This window comes from Achroia grisella, unplaced genomic scaffold (assembly GCF_030625045.1).
Source record: "Achroia grisella isolate CSIRO2021 unplaced genomic scaffold, CSIRO_AGI_Agris_v1 utg4116, whole genome shotgun sequence".
Taxonomy (NCBI): domain Eukaryota; kingdom Metazoa; phylum Arthropoda; class Insecta; order Lepidoptera; family Pyralidae; genus Achroia; species Achroia grisella.
In genome coordinates, this window is record NW_026712845.1 from 1,788,789 (window position 1) to 1,805,326 (window position 16,538).

The window sequence follows — 16,538 nt, forward strand, 5'->3', positions numbered from 1 at the left end:
TACGAAGTACATATTTTTACCATTTAATGATATGGTCAGATGGCGCCATCTAGATTTAAGATCCTTAAAGCTTCTGAGTGCTTGTGTTACTAATAATTTTGTTAGGAGTCCCCTATGACTAACTCTATCTTGTGAATATAATCATTTATTAATAACCTTATTATATGTATATGTATATATGTCATATACATAGAATTATGTAAATTCTTCATTTTCGTAATATTTGTTTTCATATTTTTAGGGTGTAATTATTCAGCAGTCGTGTTTTAAACATGGACGGTGTCCACACTACTACAATATCCTGATTGCCAATAAAGTAGCGAGTAATGGAATAAAAATAAAAACACATTTGTCGTAGGTCATTTAATATTTTATTTCAATCCAAACTACTCGAAAATATACAAATATTCCAAAGCATATATGAACGGACGAACTGTTTGGTATTCAATTGTTGGGGTCTCGCTTGGCGCCGCTGAGGACGATGTAGGGCGACTGCGTCTCGCGCTGCTTGTCTTGCAACATCTGCAGCGTGCCCAGCGGCGTGTCCGTAGAACTCATCTTTTTCATTAGCTGTCCAAATAAGACAATGTTTTAAAATGTAATAAAAAAAACTTACGTCATCCTTTTAATTATTAAGGTATGACCTTTTAAATACAAGTCGCCCTTTAAATCGCGCTATCTCAAAGTTCAACGCAATATAATAGTATACCACAGTACTAAACTGACAAACAAAATATAACATTGTTTATCTTAATTCATATTAAATATAAAAAACAACACTTGGTAGTCTTACAAAAACAATTAAGTTCAGAAACAATTATGTGAAATGCAAATCCGCAACGATCGTCGCATAATCAAACAACAGTGGGTAATTTAACTACTCAAGTGGATAGACGAGAATGTAAAAATACAAAAAAATATGTATACTAACCCCTTCCTGAACGGCTTTCTTAATACGTTTCTCCTGTTTGTTTTTGCCGGGACCCTTCCCGTGGAACTTGTGGGAGAGGTAGCGGAAGGCCTCCTTGGGGCACAGAGGACGGCCCTCGTCGTCGACGTACTCCAGCTTGATGTTCGGTCGAAAGTTGGACTTCTCGCGGAAGTCCTGCAGCGGTCCCGAGTGGCCGCCACGTTCGCGTCGCCCGTATTTGTCATCTTCACCCCTAATTCCAAATCATCGATTATTAAAAAGTACTTTAAAAATATTAGTAAACTGATATCTAAATAGACTTGATTTTTTTATACTACGATTATTGACGACAGGCGACACATATAAGCGGCGTCGCGACGCACCTATAATATTTGTGTAGATTAGGTAGACAATAAGTTGTGTGTTGAAATTGGACAATAACTTAGAAATAATATTAGTTTTTAAAAGTGCTGTTTTAGAATAAGACATCGATTCACTGTTTAAAACTACGATAACGGTTGAACATCTGTTTGGGTACCAGCGTTCATTTGGCATTCATTGTTTATAAACACAATGAATATTTGTTGGCCTTTTGTGATAAGATAACACCGTTACTATTTTCTAGCCATCGGGTTTATGATGACCGTAGGGTTTCTTATTGTAAACATATTCTTATTGTAGACTAACGGACGGAACACGGTAATTCATGTCTTTATGAATATTGTCCAATCCGTGTTTACAGTGCATTGTAATTAGACAAGGAAATTGGTTATTGCACCAATGTTAAATATTCTTGGGTAGAGTTGTAAAATGCAATGCATTCTTTATGAGTAACTGTTAGTTTGTGAGAATAAAGAAGTAAGGGAATTTCGGCAATGTGCAAAGATATTGTTATGAAGTTGTATAACGTTGTGCATTGTCTGATAGAAATAAGGTTTGGTTTATTGCCAGTAAGAATTTTGTAAGGACTGTAGTCCCCACTACAGTCTATACCTCCCATATATAAGGCGAGGAATTTTTGTATCGAGTTAGTCGTAATATAGTTATAATGGAGTCATAATACTGTTATAATAGAGGGACTCAGACAGTCATAGTCTGATTGTTATATGCCGACGGCTGTCATAATCGAACACAGTACGGACGGCAGTTATAGTCCGTTATTATTGTAAAGTCAGTCGCGGTAGTTTCCTATAGACGCCATACAGTCTGAGCTACAGCGGCTGAAACTTGAATGTAACATCGAATACGGTTATAACTCAATTGTGAAACTTCTGTGGAGAGAATAAACAGGCTTCAAGAGACAACCGTTTCTTTCAAACCCCACCATCGAGACAGTCCACTGCTCTCCCTGAGGAGCTGTCGCCAACAGTGTTGGACCTTCGAGCGCCGGATCTGCTGACAGCGACCTACGGAGATAAAATGGTAGTCACAAGAGGCCAAGCGGAACGTGATGAACAAGCGGCAGTGCTAACTGAAAAATCACCACAGTCACCGTCAATGAATAGGTTGGGCCCCCAGGAACATCGGAGCCCCGGTGACACCGTACCCTCCACACGCTGCGGATATCAGGTTGAAAATTGGACGGCCGGCGCCGAACAATTCGCCGGGCCGTCAACCGCCACCGCAATGAGGCAAGAAGTCACACAATATAGAAGAGGAACACCGACACCGTCCGTACAATCTATAAGAAGCGTGCAGGACGAGGCGATGCAACTAGCTGACATGGATCCTAAAATGGACAATCGTACACGTCAGAAGCTAGCAATGAACAGTGCAGTACAGTACAGTACAGTACAGTAGAGGTGGGGAGGGAGGAGCGACGTACCCGAGCGCCTTGTCCTCGATGGAGTAGTGTCGCGCGGCGAGCAGGTGCGCGAGCTGCGAGCGCGGCGCGGGCGCGGCCCCGGCCCGCTCCAGGTACCCCTTGCTGAGTGTACAGTACAGTACAGTAGAGGTGGGGAGGGAGGAGCGACGTACCCGAGCGCCTTGTCCTCGGTCGCGCGGCGAGCAGGTGCGCGAGCTGCGAGCGCGGCGCGGGCGCGGCCCCGGCCCGCTCCAGGTACCCCTTGCTGAGTGTACAGTACAGTACAGTAGAGGTGGGGAGGGAGGAGCGACGTACCCGAGCGCCTTGTCCTCGATGGAGTAGTGTCGCGCGGCGAGCAGGTGCGCGAGCTGCGAGCGCGGCGCGGGCGCGGCCCCGGCCCGCTCCAGGTACCCCTTGCTGAGTGCGAGCTGCAGCGCGCCCGCTACACCTGCGCCGAGCGCCGGCTCCGCCTCCAGCCCCACGACGGACCCTGCGTCACGCCACACCTTATAGTACCCGAGCCGGAGCCTAATTTTGTTAATAACTTCCTCACGGCCGAAAACTTCTAAAATAGTTGTAGTATGAAACCTAGACAAAATCAACTGTGATTCCAAAGGTGAGTTGAGGAGCAGGACCTTTTCATATACATGTTTTTTTTTTGATAATATGACCTTATGGGCTATATATTATAATTTGGAGTTCATATCATTTGAGAGGTACCTGTCAACTCACCCTCTGAACCACAGCTGACGTTCACTAGACCTCATAACCCTAGTTGTATTTAATGGCTTAACTATTATAGAAATTTTTAACAAACAAAATTAGTCATATTGACAGCTGGTCAGCTGGCTCGCGGGCCATTACGTACTCTATTCTATACGCACCGATTGCAAGTACAGACGACAGAAATAATGTGACCTACTTACCGGCGGCGAGGTCTGCCGGCTTCTCGCTGCCGACGTCGACGCGGCTCCAGGCGCCCGCGTTAGAACTCGTCTCCGGTTCCGGCTCTAAATCCTCGCGCTCGAAGTCCTATCATGAGACGTTAGGTATTATTTCATTTTCAAAATCAAATAGAAATTTCAGTGGCTCGGTATAGGCAATATTAAAACTACTAATCATAGCCATATTTGTGGACTCCTTTATTTGGATAATTTACAACTTATGTGTCATAAAACTATATGATTAGTGTAATATCTAATAAGCATTGTCGTATGCAATGCAAGGCAATACAAGGGCGTTCCCGTTCGCACCGAGATTATAAATAAAACCGAGGTGCTTGCGTTCCGCCAGCTAGTAGCGCGTAACTGTATTGCGGGAAGGACATGCGATGCTACAAAATCAATCTTCTTCACAAATTTGTCAATATAATAATACATTCACACGTATTTTTCAAGTTTAAAAAGTAAATATAACTGACGTACCATGATCTCGGCCTGGTGATCCCTATTGCCGGCGAGTCCGTAAGTGGGTATGTCTCCCAGAGTGCGACAAAATTCTGCTGTCGCATCTAACACCATAGTGGCACTACCACTCTCTGCTACTCCCTCTTCTTCATCCTCAGGCTCCTCCTTCTTTACGCGCTCCAATATCTCTTCCACCTGTGTTGTACAACAAAGGGTTGTATGCAAAATGTAATAAACACTTGTAGAAATTAATGTCGTAATATCTACAGAAGCGCATTTCATTCATAATTAAGAGCTATGCTCTTGTCGGTGAAGCTCTTGCCACTCTCTGCGATCTTACATCGTGCTCTTTAAATGTTGATACAACAAGCGCAATAACCACGTCTCATTTGTCATAGTTTTAATAGATTGAATTTATTTTTATGCCTCTCATTCGAACAACACTACCCTAATCACCTAAAAGGAAGCGATATTTAATATTTCACAGTAATCTTAAGTAGATCCTCCCACTGGGGAAGACACTCCTTTATCAGTTTCAACACACAAAAGATCTGGTTATGATTTCAGGATTGATTGCAGATAGGCGAATAGAAAATAATCTCTATCTCCTCTTACTCTCTTTTACCTCTGCTCAGTGACAGCAGTGTCACGGGTGTGAGTATGGCTAGTTTAAGATTATACCCTGTCAGGTGTGCGTGGTAGTGTGTGGGCGCGTACCTTGTGCGCGGGCTGCATGAGTCGCAGGCGGCGTGGTAGTGTGTGGGCGCGTACCTTGTGCGCGGGCTGCATGAGTCGCAGGCGGCGTGGTAGTGTGTGGGCGCGTACCTTGTGCGCGGGCTGCATGAGTCGCAGGCGGCGTGGTAGTGTGTGGGCGCGTACCTTGTGCGCGGGCTGCATGAGTCGCAGGCGGCGTGGTAGTGTGTGGGCGCGAGTCGCAGGCGGCGTGGTAGTGTGTGGGCGCGTACCTTGTGCGCGGGCTGCATGAGTCGCAGGCGGCGTGGTAGTGTGTGGGCGCGTACCTTGTGCGCGGGCTGCATGGAGTCGCATGAGTCGCAGGCGGCGTGGTAGTGTGTGGGCGCGTACCTTGTGCGCGGGCTGCATGAGTCGCAGGCGGCGTGGTAGTGTGTGGGCGCGTACCTTGTGCGCGGGCTGCATGAGTCGCAGGCGGCGTGGTAGTGTGTGGGCGCGTACCTTGTGCGCGGCTGCTGCAGGCGGCGTGGTGTGTGGGCGAGTCGCAGGCGGCGTGGTAGTGTGTGGGCGCGTACCTTGTGCGCGTGCATGAGTCGCAGGCGGCGTGGTAGTGTGTGGGCGCGTACCTTGTGTGCGCAGGCGGCGTGGTAGTGTGTGGGCGCGTACCTTGTGCGCGGGCTGCATGAGTCGCAGGCGGCGTGGTAGTGTGTGGGCGCGTACCTTGTGCGCGGGCTGCATGAGTCGCAGGCGACGTGCGCGTGCGAGCGCGGCCTGCAGTTCGCTGTCGGGCTCCGTCTCGTCCTCGTCGTCGGCGCCCACTCCCGTCGCCAAATCCTCCGGCTTCACCTCTGTGTCGAACATTGTACTAATTATTATAACTTATTACTCAACATATTAGATTTAAAATTCTCATTATATTTTTTTTATTTTAAATTAATTTTAAATATCGATTTAAATTCAGTAAATAAATAAAGTCAATTTGTCCTCACGGGAAGACTTAGCCCTACCGAGCCGGTCAGGTAATTTGATATAAAATTCTACTTTAAGATTAGTTTTCTTCTACTGGACCCCTTTTGCGATTGGCTGAGTGAGATGTATGAGGAGGTGACGCATTATATCCTTACGTCACATCAAGAACTTTTACACAACTAAGTTTCAATAACATAATTATTTTTAATTAAAGAGTAAGGTACCCTACCTGTGTCGTCGGTATCGAGCGGCACGGTGCCTGCCTCGTAGTCGTCTACATCGATTGGTTCCTGCTTCGCCTTCTTTCGTATTTTACCCTGTAAGCAAATATCATCTTTGAACTTAGCTGTTGACAGATCAAGGTCATCTCATTAATATTTTAGATACCATAAACTAGTTTTTAAATCTCAAATTGTTGCACAGTAACTAAATATTTTATTTAAACAACACTCAATTATGTCTTCTAAATTGGGTAAGTATAGTCTTTAAATTTTAGGAAAATGTAGGACTGCTGACTGAATTGCTTAATCCTATCTAATTCCCTATAATTAATCCCTGCAAACTACTGTCTACATGTGTATAAAGTCAGTTAGTCAGTGTAAGATTTTTTTCTTGTTTATAAATTGTAATATGTTTCTATGAATTATAATGAGATTGATAGTGTAAACTAGTTACCCGCCCTTATATAGACCTTTCTCTTGAATCACTCTATCTATTGCTAAAAACTGCAACAAAATCCGTTGCTTATTTTTAAAGTTTTAAGCAAACAGACAGCGGAGATGACTCAATTTTATACTATGTAAAGATACATGAATGTAATGTAGAGTGTTGTCAGGACGTACCTTTCTCTTGGACTTCTTGAACTTGGCCTGTATCTCGTGGTGGTCCATGTAGTCGGCGGCCAGCTGCAGCTCGGGCAGCTGCAGCGACTCCAGCCGCCGCTCGGGGCCGCTCGCCACAGACCTCCGCTGCGGGTCACAACCACTCACTCACTACCACTTACACCACATGCTACCTGCTCGCATTCTACTCCTACTTAAAAGGTAAGATTTTTACATATGAAACTTTACATATGATTTTTGTATAGATGTGAACAGGTTACACCTAGTATTTGTAAGTAATTACTTTTCGCAAGACATGCCATAAACATAACATGCTTAGCTATATGTTTTTTGAACATATTATTATACATACATTTTTTATTTTAGCTTGATTTGACAGATATTGTGCTTGCAACATACTTATTTTCTTTTTTTTTTTAAAGCAGCACAATCTACAGCTTATGTTTAAAATAGTAAATTTACTTGTATGCCAAATATAAGAACTTGTTATATTACAATGAAACTTGAAAATTAAGTTAGTAAGTTAACTAAAATCTTATTGAGCAAGATCTCAGAATGTATTTTAACATATACCATCATTATATATAAAAATCAGCCAACAGAAAATAAGTCATATAGACCATTTTTATATAGCTTTAAACACACGATCATATACTACTAGTACTGCAGGGAGTGGTGTATCAGCGCTACCGTGGTAGATTACAATCATCAGTGCCAGGAACAATTTATATTTATGTTTTATTATTATACCACATATATGTTGGTCTATTCAGATATTTATAATAACTTAAATGTTTGTGATTACAGCATCAAAAATTTTTTGTTAGTATATTTATCAACATACCATCATCTCCTTGAAGCGCTTTGCTTCAATCGCGTCTTCATCGCCAATGAAGAACCCTCGTCGTTTCTCTGCTTTGTCTTTATCGATTTCATCATCATATTTGGATAGCACCGGCTTCTGGTAACCGAGAGCGGCCGCCTCCATATCTGCTTCGTCATCGTAAGCCTGGTAGCCGGCTTTGGCCTTTTTGCGTTGCTCTATGTTCTATAATGTAACGTATGAATTATTTTTCGTTATGTATTTGGAATGCAAATAGAAATAATTAAACACTTTTATAATTAAAAACACCCAGACAAGCAAATATTACTCATAAAAATAAACGTTTGAATCTTGGAATGAAACAAATCCGCGACCAGTTGAGTTGTAAAGTGAGTACCAACCTTCTTGTACCGTTCGTCGTCAACGATGTTCACGTTAACTAGCACGTCCTCTGCGTCTTCTGCGAGCACCTCCTTATCTGCCAGTGTCAGTACGATCTCCCGCTCGTCACCCAACTGCCAAAAATGTCCACAAGTATAAATACACATGTCTATATTAGCAATGTTGGAAGCAAAGTCAGTCAAGTGAAGCAGTATCAGCGCTGCAGATTTATCTGTAGCATTATGCTGAGTTGCTTGCTTATTCATCTTTGCATTGAACAAATAAAAGAAATAGAAGTTGCTTTATGTGCCACAAATGTATTTTTTCTGTACCTCATGTATATCTATGTATCTGTAATTGGTGAATAAAGAATTTATCTATCTTGTTAGCTATATAATATTTATATCTATTGTAGGTTTAAATTTAAAGATATAAGCATTACTCACTCACTTGCTAATCCAGAGAATTAAGATGTAATTCAGCTTTTTTAAACTGAATACAGCTTACAAAGAATGCTATTGAATGACTATAATAGTAACAAATAATAAAATATAGATATAAGTGCATGCACTGACTGCGTCGACGTCGTGCGCCACCCTGAGTCCGCGCAGGTGGGCGGCCCCGTAGCGGTCGGCCCGCGCCTCGCGCTCGTCCTCCTCCACCAGCGCCGACACCCCGAACACAGAGTCCATCTCGTCCAGCATCGCCGCCTGAATCGCAACCACGTTTAATCCACATTAGTTTTAATTAAGCTGGTATCTATAAAACTATTTTTTGTAAAACGAATGGCATACAAGTTCCACCTGATGGTAAGTGGTAACTATTATGTTCCAATTACAGAGGAATAACATGTCATGCCTCTTATTCTATAAAATCACTACAAAATTTCACTTTTATTTTTAAACATACATATTTTTCCTTTAGATTCATAAAGACCTCGAAAAACTAAGTACAGAATTCTAATAAAATACAATAAGAACTCACCCGCTTGGCAGCCTCCGATTTCTGTTTCTCTATTTCCCTAGTTTTCTTAACCCATGCTATTGCGTCTTCATCATCAGACTCCTCTGCCAATAATGTTGTTTGTAATCTAAGAAAAGTAATAAGTGTAAAAATTTTTAAGGAAAATCAATTTATTAAATCTTTAAACAATTATAGTTCAATCAATATGATCTATTGCCAAAAATAATATAATTTTTTTATATTTGTACACTTTACATCTATGGTTATAGGAAAAATATTTTAACAGCAATCCCTACACTAAGCTCAAGGTATGTGTTGCAGGGATCAGAATTACAGTAACTAACTTAAATATAATTGAATACTCACTTTTGTTCAAGCTTCCGTTTCTCACGCCGCTCCTCGAGTTTCTCCCGTATCTTCTCTGACTTCTTCTGCTGTGTAATGTTGGTGGCTGGTTTATGGTAGAACTCCCCAAGGTCATCCTTGATTTTGCCGTCATCTGGTGGACACAACCATCGTTTTTTATTTGTGATATCATTTATAGTTTGTGTAGTGTTTTAATTATAAACTGTTACACAGCCACATAGCCGATGTATGCAAACTCAGTGGCAGTTTGGCTAGGTTTTAGGTAGGTTTTTATGACGGTCGTATTACATCAATCTACTATTAAAAAGTGCTTTTTTCTTTAGTTTATTTGAATAAATATCATTTCGATTCCTTAATATATTGACGCAATTCATAAGTGGGCGGACCATACCTGCCAAAGGCACTTTCGGGCAACCTGACAACTAATTGACTGTATATTAACAGGCTAAGGCGTAACTTAGGCTTTTTCAAATAGCGAGATTGGTATGTCTATGAAATTACGCATCTTTACCTCTAAAAACACTATATACAATAAACTCACCAGCTGGTTTCTCGGCAACTTCGAGTGGCTTGAGGCCGAGTTTGGCGCGTAGTTTGTTCGTTTCCTCTATAGAGAGACTCTCCTGTGCAGTCGTGCTTGTTGCCACCGGTGAAGGTTCCCGGACATGTTCGCGGTCATTTTCGTGATCTTTATCCCTGTTCGATGAGGAATGTTTTAAATTTTAATACTTTAGTACCTTAAAACCTATTTTATTATTAATGTACTCTGACGAAGTAATACATAATAATTTTTTGAATAAATGGTGATTATTATTGTTAATGGTGATAAGCAAGTGTATTATCCCATAGTAAGTATACAAAAATAGCAGTCAGAGACTTTGTACTTAAATATGCTGCTAGTAGATTCTTTTAAGATGTATTCCCATATGAAAGGTATCACACTTTTCATACCATTGAATTTATATGTAATAAAAAATTACCATTCAGAAATGGCAACACTGTTACTGATGACCAGAATAATGGTTACGAATTTCCTTTGAATCTGTTTTTCAATTAACTCAAACGTAACTAATATTTACTAAGTTGGTGTTTGTACAAAGTCAACAACATTGTTACCTCTGTCTCACCACTCATGTGTAAGATAAGGTAGTGAAATTACAGGGTATGGAGTTATGACATCTAATCCCTTTTACCCATAGCTGTTTTCTCTGTAGCCACGTCGCTCCACACTGCTGCTGCGACTGCGGCTGTGACTCAGCGACGCGGCCGCATCCGCCACCAATAGATGGGAGTCCACCGGCACCTCTTCCACTGCAACAAATTATAATACCCAGTTTAGAATACATCCAAGAGAAATTTATATGCTTTAAATAATCATTAGTCATATTTATATAGAATAAACCTAAGTCGCCCTCACTGTCTATTCTCTTAGATCTTTGAAACTACGTAACAGATTATAATGCAGATTTCAGACATAGATATGAGAAATTTATATGTAAATATAACACACATTCACCCCCGTGCGAAGCTGGGCAAGCAGCTAGTTACCAATAAAAGTTAATTCTAAATTCTTATTATAGAAAAATAAAAAAGTACTTGTAAAAAATTTAATTCACACATTTAATTGACTGTGTCTATTTGTAATTTCATTATAAAGTGTTTACATTCAATCATCATGAAATTTGGCATATTATTTTGCATTAATTTGAATGAAAAGCCTTGGCCTAGTTTAAGTCAATGAATATATACTAGTAATGAAGAAAAATTCCCAAAAAACTTGTTAACCATAAATTTGTAAATGTGTTACTACTTAATACATTCTACTGTGGAGCATGGGCATTCTCATCTCTCTTGTAAAGGTAATGGCTAGTGGGAGAATGTGCATTTTAATCACACTTTACAATGATCTATTATTTCTTGTTGCCCTAGTAATCTCTTACAATATCCTAGAGAGCATAAACGATAAATGAGCTTATTTCCACTTATTTATAAAAAAAATAAACCTACTAACTCATTTTAAACAATTTGACTTTAAAAAATTTCTGTTTCTATTTAACTGTTTCAACTCTTTCTTTCAGTTAAAAAGACAAGTTGTTTGTTTGTTTAATGTTATTACCAATATCCAATTGTCCACTGAATAATGGCATAAATTTATTTACCATTGTTGTCTGAAACTTATATTTTCTGAGGCTCATTAACTTTAATAACTGTTTTCTGAAAATATATTTTTACCACAATTATTTTTTCCATAAAAATATATATCTGTGTCTATAAGTGTTTGTCTTGTAGGAAGACTTGCTATTTCAATATATTGTTGGCTGTAGCAGAGATCACTATATAATATTAGTGATCCCAGTTCAGAACAGTCTTAGGATTAGATATGTTTAAATCTCTAAACTGTCTTCTTAAGCTCCATTCCTAGATAGTGTACTCGAATGAAATAAATATCTCTTAAAAATACCCTAGAACTTATTATAGTAGTATATGACTTACAGGGCATGACTATTAAAAATATTACTGTAGTTTGTGTTATACAAAATACTAACAATAATAAATTGATTATAATAATCATCTAAAGTATTCAAATTATCATTATGGGCACTACATGGGTATAAACCATTAATCCAAGTGGGTTATCCAACCACTTATATTAACGGTTTACTCTGTATGGTTTATTCCTTTAAAAATCTATTTTTTCGATAGTTGTATCTTTAATCTCTATATTCATGTAAGTGTGTAACTTGTAGCTCAAGACTATAACTAACAGATAGAATTTACTTCAAAAAAGTATGCATTTGTCTTCTAAAATCAGAAATGTAAATGTTACTGTAATAAATTCTTAATCCCATATAATCATATAAGCTGTGTCTACAAACTATTGAAATTATCATAGCTTTGCAAGTCCAAAATAAGCTTAATAGATGTCAATTAGTATTTCACTCATATTATAGTGTTGTCATATCACTTCTATCATCGGAACAGGGCAGATTAAATTATCTAAGTAGCAAAATGTTATACAATTACATAGATTTTTACTTCATGAACTAATGGCTAATAATTATTTATTAAGCTTCCATAGTGATGAGAATATCTTGTATTTATTATATAATAAGGTGAAAATAACCAACATAGTCAAGAAAAGAGAGGGTTTTAAAACAAATGTGAACTGTTTGCTGCATTGCCAATAATGTACTCTTTTAAAATGTTGACCTGGTGATATTATAGTAAGAGGTCCTGTGTAAATAAATTATTTTAAGTTTGGGTTTGAATTTCCCCAAAACCATTGTGATTTATTTCTGGCAAGGTTGCCACAATGAGTGGCTTGAATGTATCATCATCACTGCAACTGTCATCAGCATCTACCATTAGCACAGATAGTACTAATATTCCAATATAATGCTTAAAAAACTACTCAGAAACCACTTTAATCCAATATAAGCAACAGAGAATATGTTTTTATTGTCATCACTAAATATTTAGTGTGTTTTTGAAGTGCAGATCGTGATAGATATAGTGAAGTCATTGCATCTAGTAAATCTCAAGTACACATGTTTTGAGGAATTCCTGACGATTCTAAGTTACATATTCTCATTAGTTAATTTATTCATAACATATTCTCATTACTTCATTAACTTTAAGAATAAAAGATGCCATGGAGACAAAATTTCCATTAAATATTATATATTTTGTAGATTTTCCTATGTATTATTCAATCCCAATATCATATTTATATGATAGTTTCATATTGGACAAAAGTTTTTTATAGACACTGTAAATAGGAATGAGTCTTGACATCCCATTTGTTTAATTGCTCTTCACAGGTAACATACAATACCCACCTCATCGCTGCAGCAAAGTAGGTGAGGTGGCCCACTCGATTGCCACCTGACTCTGAAATAACGAGCAAAATATGCCATTATCTTGTCAATCGGGCTCACCGCTGTCACACATGATCATCTCTGTTCACTATTCAAGATAGATAAACAAATTATTTACATACATTCTACAAGGAACAAAGGTGTTACTTATAAATCAATAAACTATACCAGACATGATCATGTGATTTCAGCGTTTATTTGTAAGTACTTTAGAAAAGAAACTAACCGTCAGGAGAGCGATCTTTTTTGCGATCTTTGTGTTTCCTGTGCCGTTTTCGTTCGCGTTCCCCACCCAGGGGCGATCGAGATCTACTACGATGTTTCTTCTTTTTAGATTCTTTTTTATGTTTCTTTGAAGACCCCATGACGATTGTAATTACTTGAATATATGTAACTAAAATTTATGTTTGTAGTAAATGAGAAGCAATTGTTATTTTTAAAACGAACACGTTGAGTAAACAAGTTTATTAAATAAATTGTCGATTGTTTTTGAGAAATCACTGTCAGTCAGAGTCAGTCGCAGCTCAATCAGAATTCGTTAGTGTGGCCATCTTTAAATTTTAGAGTGTGCTCTGTTCTGTACTATACACTTGCAGCATATCGCTAAGGTATAATAAAGTACTAACTTCTTTTTACGTGCTACATGCAAATTATCATTTGATAAACCAATTTTCAATTTCACGTAGTTACTTTTTAATTGTACAGGGTTTAAAAAATAAAACTATACAAACATTCAATTTCGAGCTTGAACTTCTTGTTATACTAGTATCCATGTTACATTTAAATACTCTCTAAAAGAGGAAAATTTATATTAAATTTTTGTAAACTTTTCTACATGTTATTATGAAAATAATTGGACAATTGGAAATTTGTGTCGGTTCTTGATTCTGATTGAATCATGTTACTCTGATTTACCAGTCTTTTACTGATGTGACTAATAGTCCTCATATTCGACTTATTGAATTGTGACTCTGACTTGTGTTTAATGAAAAGCTATATTTTATATAAGATTTAAAAATTATATTTGAACATGCTAAAAAGGCAATTACTGCCGTTTCCGGTCACACTGCCGTCTGTATCCAACATGATCAATCCTTAGAGTCAATCAGTCAATTCGCTCGCCATTTTGTTTACTCTTCTTCTTTTTCTTTAATAAAAGCAGGCAAAGGACATACAATTGTAACTAGATATAACGCGGATATTTTCCTTCCTTATCCTTATGTATATATTTAATGGTATTATAAATTTCAACAAAATTTGGTAAATTACTATTCATATACCTACAAATAATAGTGATTGGATTTGCATTTAAAGAATAGTTTTTAGGAGGTCTTTCCTAGGATATCAAATTATGCATAATCGTAGTATATTCACATTTAACATTTACATTAGGTGAAATATATAACATTAATAAAATAATAACTGCATTAAAATACTTTATTTTCACTTCATTCTTAAAAATAACAATATTATAAATTTATAACACCAAACACAAATACATAATGTCAATGAGAAAAATATATTGTACAAAAAAACGAAAAGAATATTATAACGATAATAATGATAATGATAAACCAAAAGTTTGTTAACGTAACGCATGTGCAAACATAAACCAAGTAATAGAATCTGCAATATTAATGTTAAATCGATCAAAAATAAAGGCAACATTGTTTCAGTCTATTCTAAATGAGAATTGATAGTCAACTGTGTCTCAAATATAAGACCAAAATAGTAAATGCGACCTGTAATACAAGAATAAAGCTATACCTAATAAATTTTAGATCAGTCTTTAATAGAGAATTTGAAACTAACGATTTACTCACTGCCCAAGTAACCAATAAGTTTTTAGATTTAGTCTTATTCTTAATAATAAAATCTATAACATCCAATATTTATTGTGTCGTGATCACTTTTTATCCAACTGCGAATGCATATTAGTCATTAGACGTTTTCAGTAATATGTAAGCATTTATATCTAACGTAAGAAATAGTACAAATATAAAGATATTTTAGTACATAAAAATATATAATAATATAAATACTTATATGAAGAGAAATATTAAATAGTTTCACCACCTTAATTATAATACTAAATATTAATTGGAATGCTTAAAGCACGCTTTTAGAGCTTTAGCAGTTACATTCTAATGATATGTACAATAATTCAGTAGTTATATTACAATTATAAAGTACCGGCAAATAACTTGTTTATGAAAATTGTAGCTGAAAGATTTAAATTGCCAAAGTTAGTGCTTATTGCGTTAATTAGTTATATTTTTGTTTATTTAATTCGTTATGCGTTAATTAGTTATTTTTGTTTATTTAATTCGATATAATTATAGGTCTAAGCAATAATAATGAAATTAAAATTAATACGTAATACATAAAAACAATTATTATAAAAGACAAAATGACAGCTAGCTGACGAACTAAACATACAACAGAAATAAATAATATTAACCATGTACTGGACAATTCACACACAAGGATGTCTTGAGCCAAACTGAACAAAGCTCGTATTTTGGTACTAGACAATCGATAGATATACTTCAATCATTTTGTCTTCAAATATGCTTAAATGATAAACACCCTAAACAATATTTTTTTTATTAATCACATGTCTCCTATTCAATTTAACTTCATCAAAGCATTTCTAATTTATTTGTCAATTCGTTTTTATTTATAATATCTAACGTTTATATTACATACAATCATAAAACCTTAGAGATATAACTGAGTACCATTGGCCGCTATGTTTGGTACAAAACTCTTACTTCATTTACATTACCGTTCAAAAAGATTTTTATAAAAATATTGTTTTGCCACAGTTTATAGTTTAAATTATATAAGTAGGCTGTTAGGCACCCACCATTATCTTTGAGTTAAATACCTAACGGAACAAGAAGGTTGGATCTTCCTTTCTACTCAAATATCTCTGGCTTAATCCACAGTTATAAATCATATGATACATAGACGCAATTTCGTAAACTTACAGAAAATTAGGAACATTATGTGAGATATAATTTTGAATATTTCTTTGTTATTGTAATAAAATTTACGAATTTCACTTACTATGATCAAATTTATATAAACACTTTAAATGTTATATCTTATAGTACATATTAGATAGGCATACATATTTAAAATAACGTTATACTTGACGTGTAAACTCACTTGTTCGGAAGACTTAATTCTCTGACTCATAAATATAAAGTCTGGTTAATAATTAATGTATAAGAATATTTATTTAATCACCGATTATTTAATAACCTAATTTCTTATCGTTACTATGTAGCAGCCTCGATTTTTTTTATTGCAATTTTTATTCTTATGATATGCTTATTAAAAGTTAGTCAATTACATACTAAAACTAGCGTATAAATATACTTTGCAATAATATCTGATGGGGATTTTATATTTTATTTTATAAGAATGTATTTGGCGTTATGTTTAATATAATCTAAAAATATCTACTTAGTCATTCGTTACATACAGCCATATTTTTT

The 16,538-nt window shown here is 36.8% G+C and overlaps 1 protein-coding gene across 1 annotated transcript; it reads right to left on the reverse strand.

Moving 5' to 3' along the window:
- Window positions 1–359: 359 nt before the first annotated feature.
- Window positions 360–13,541, reverse strand: LOC131844666 (U4/U6.U5 tri-snRNP-associated protein 1). The gene is made up of 16 exons (XM_059193602.1): window positions 13,259–13,541; window positions 10,348–10,465; window positions 9,696–9,850; window positions 9,155–9,287; window positions 8,810–8,915; window positions 8,401–8,535; window positions 7,846–7,959; window positions 7,466–7,669; window positions 6,622–6,747; window positions 6,009–6,096; window positions 5,531–5,658; window positions 4,139–4,315; window positions 3,641–3,746; window positions 3,030–3,204; window positions 932–1,163; window positions 360–570 (listed from the first exon to the last, which is right to left on the reverse strand). Exons 1-16 carry the CDS (start codon window positions 13,395–13,397, stop codon window positions 445–447), a joined length of 2,262 nt encoding a protein of 753 aa, XP_059049585.1. The 5' UTR covers window positions 13,398–13,541; the 3' UTR covers window positions 360–444.
- Window positions 13,542–16,538: the final 2,997 nt, after the last annotated feature.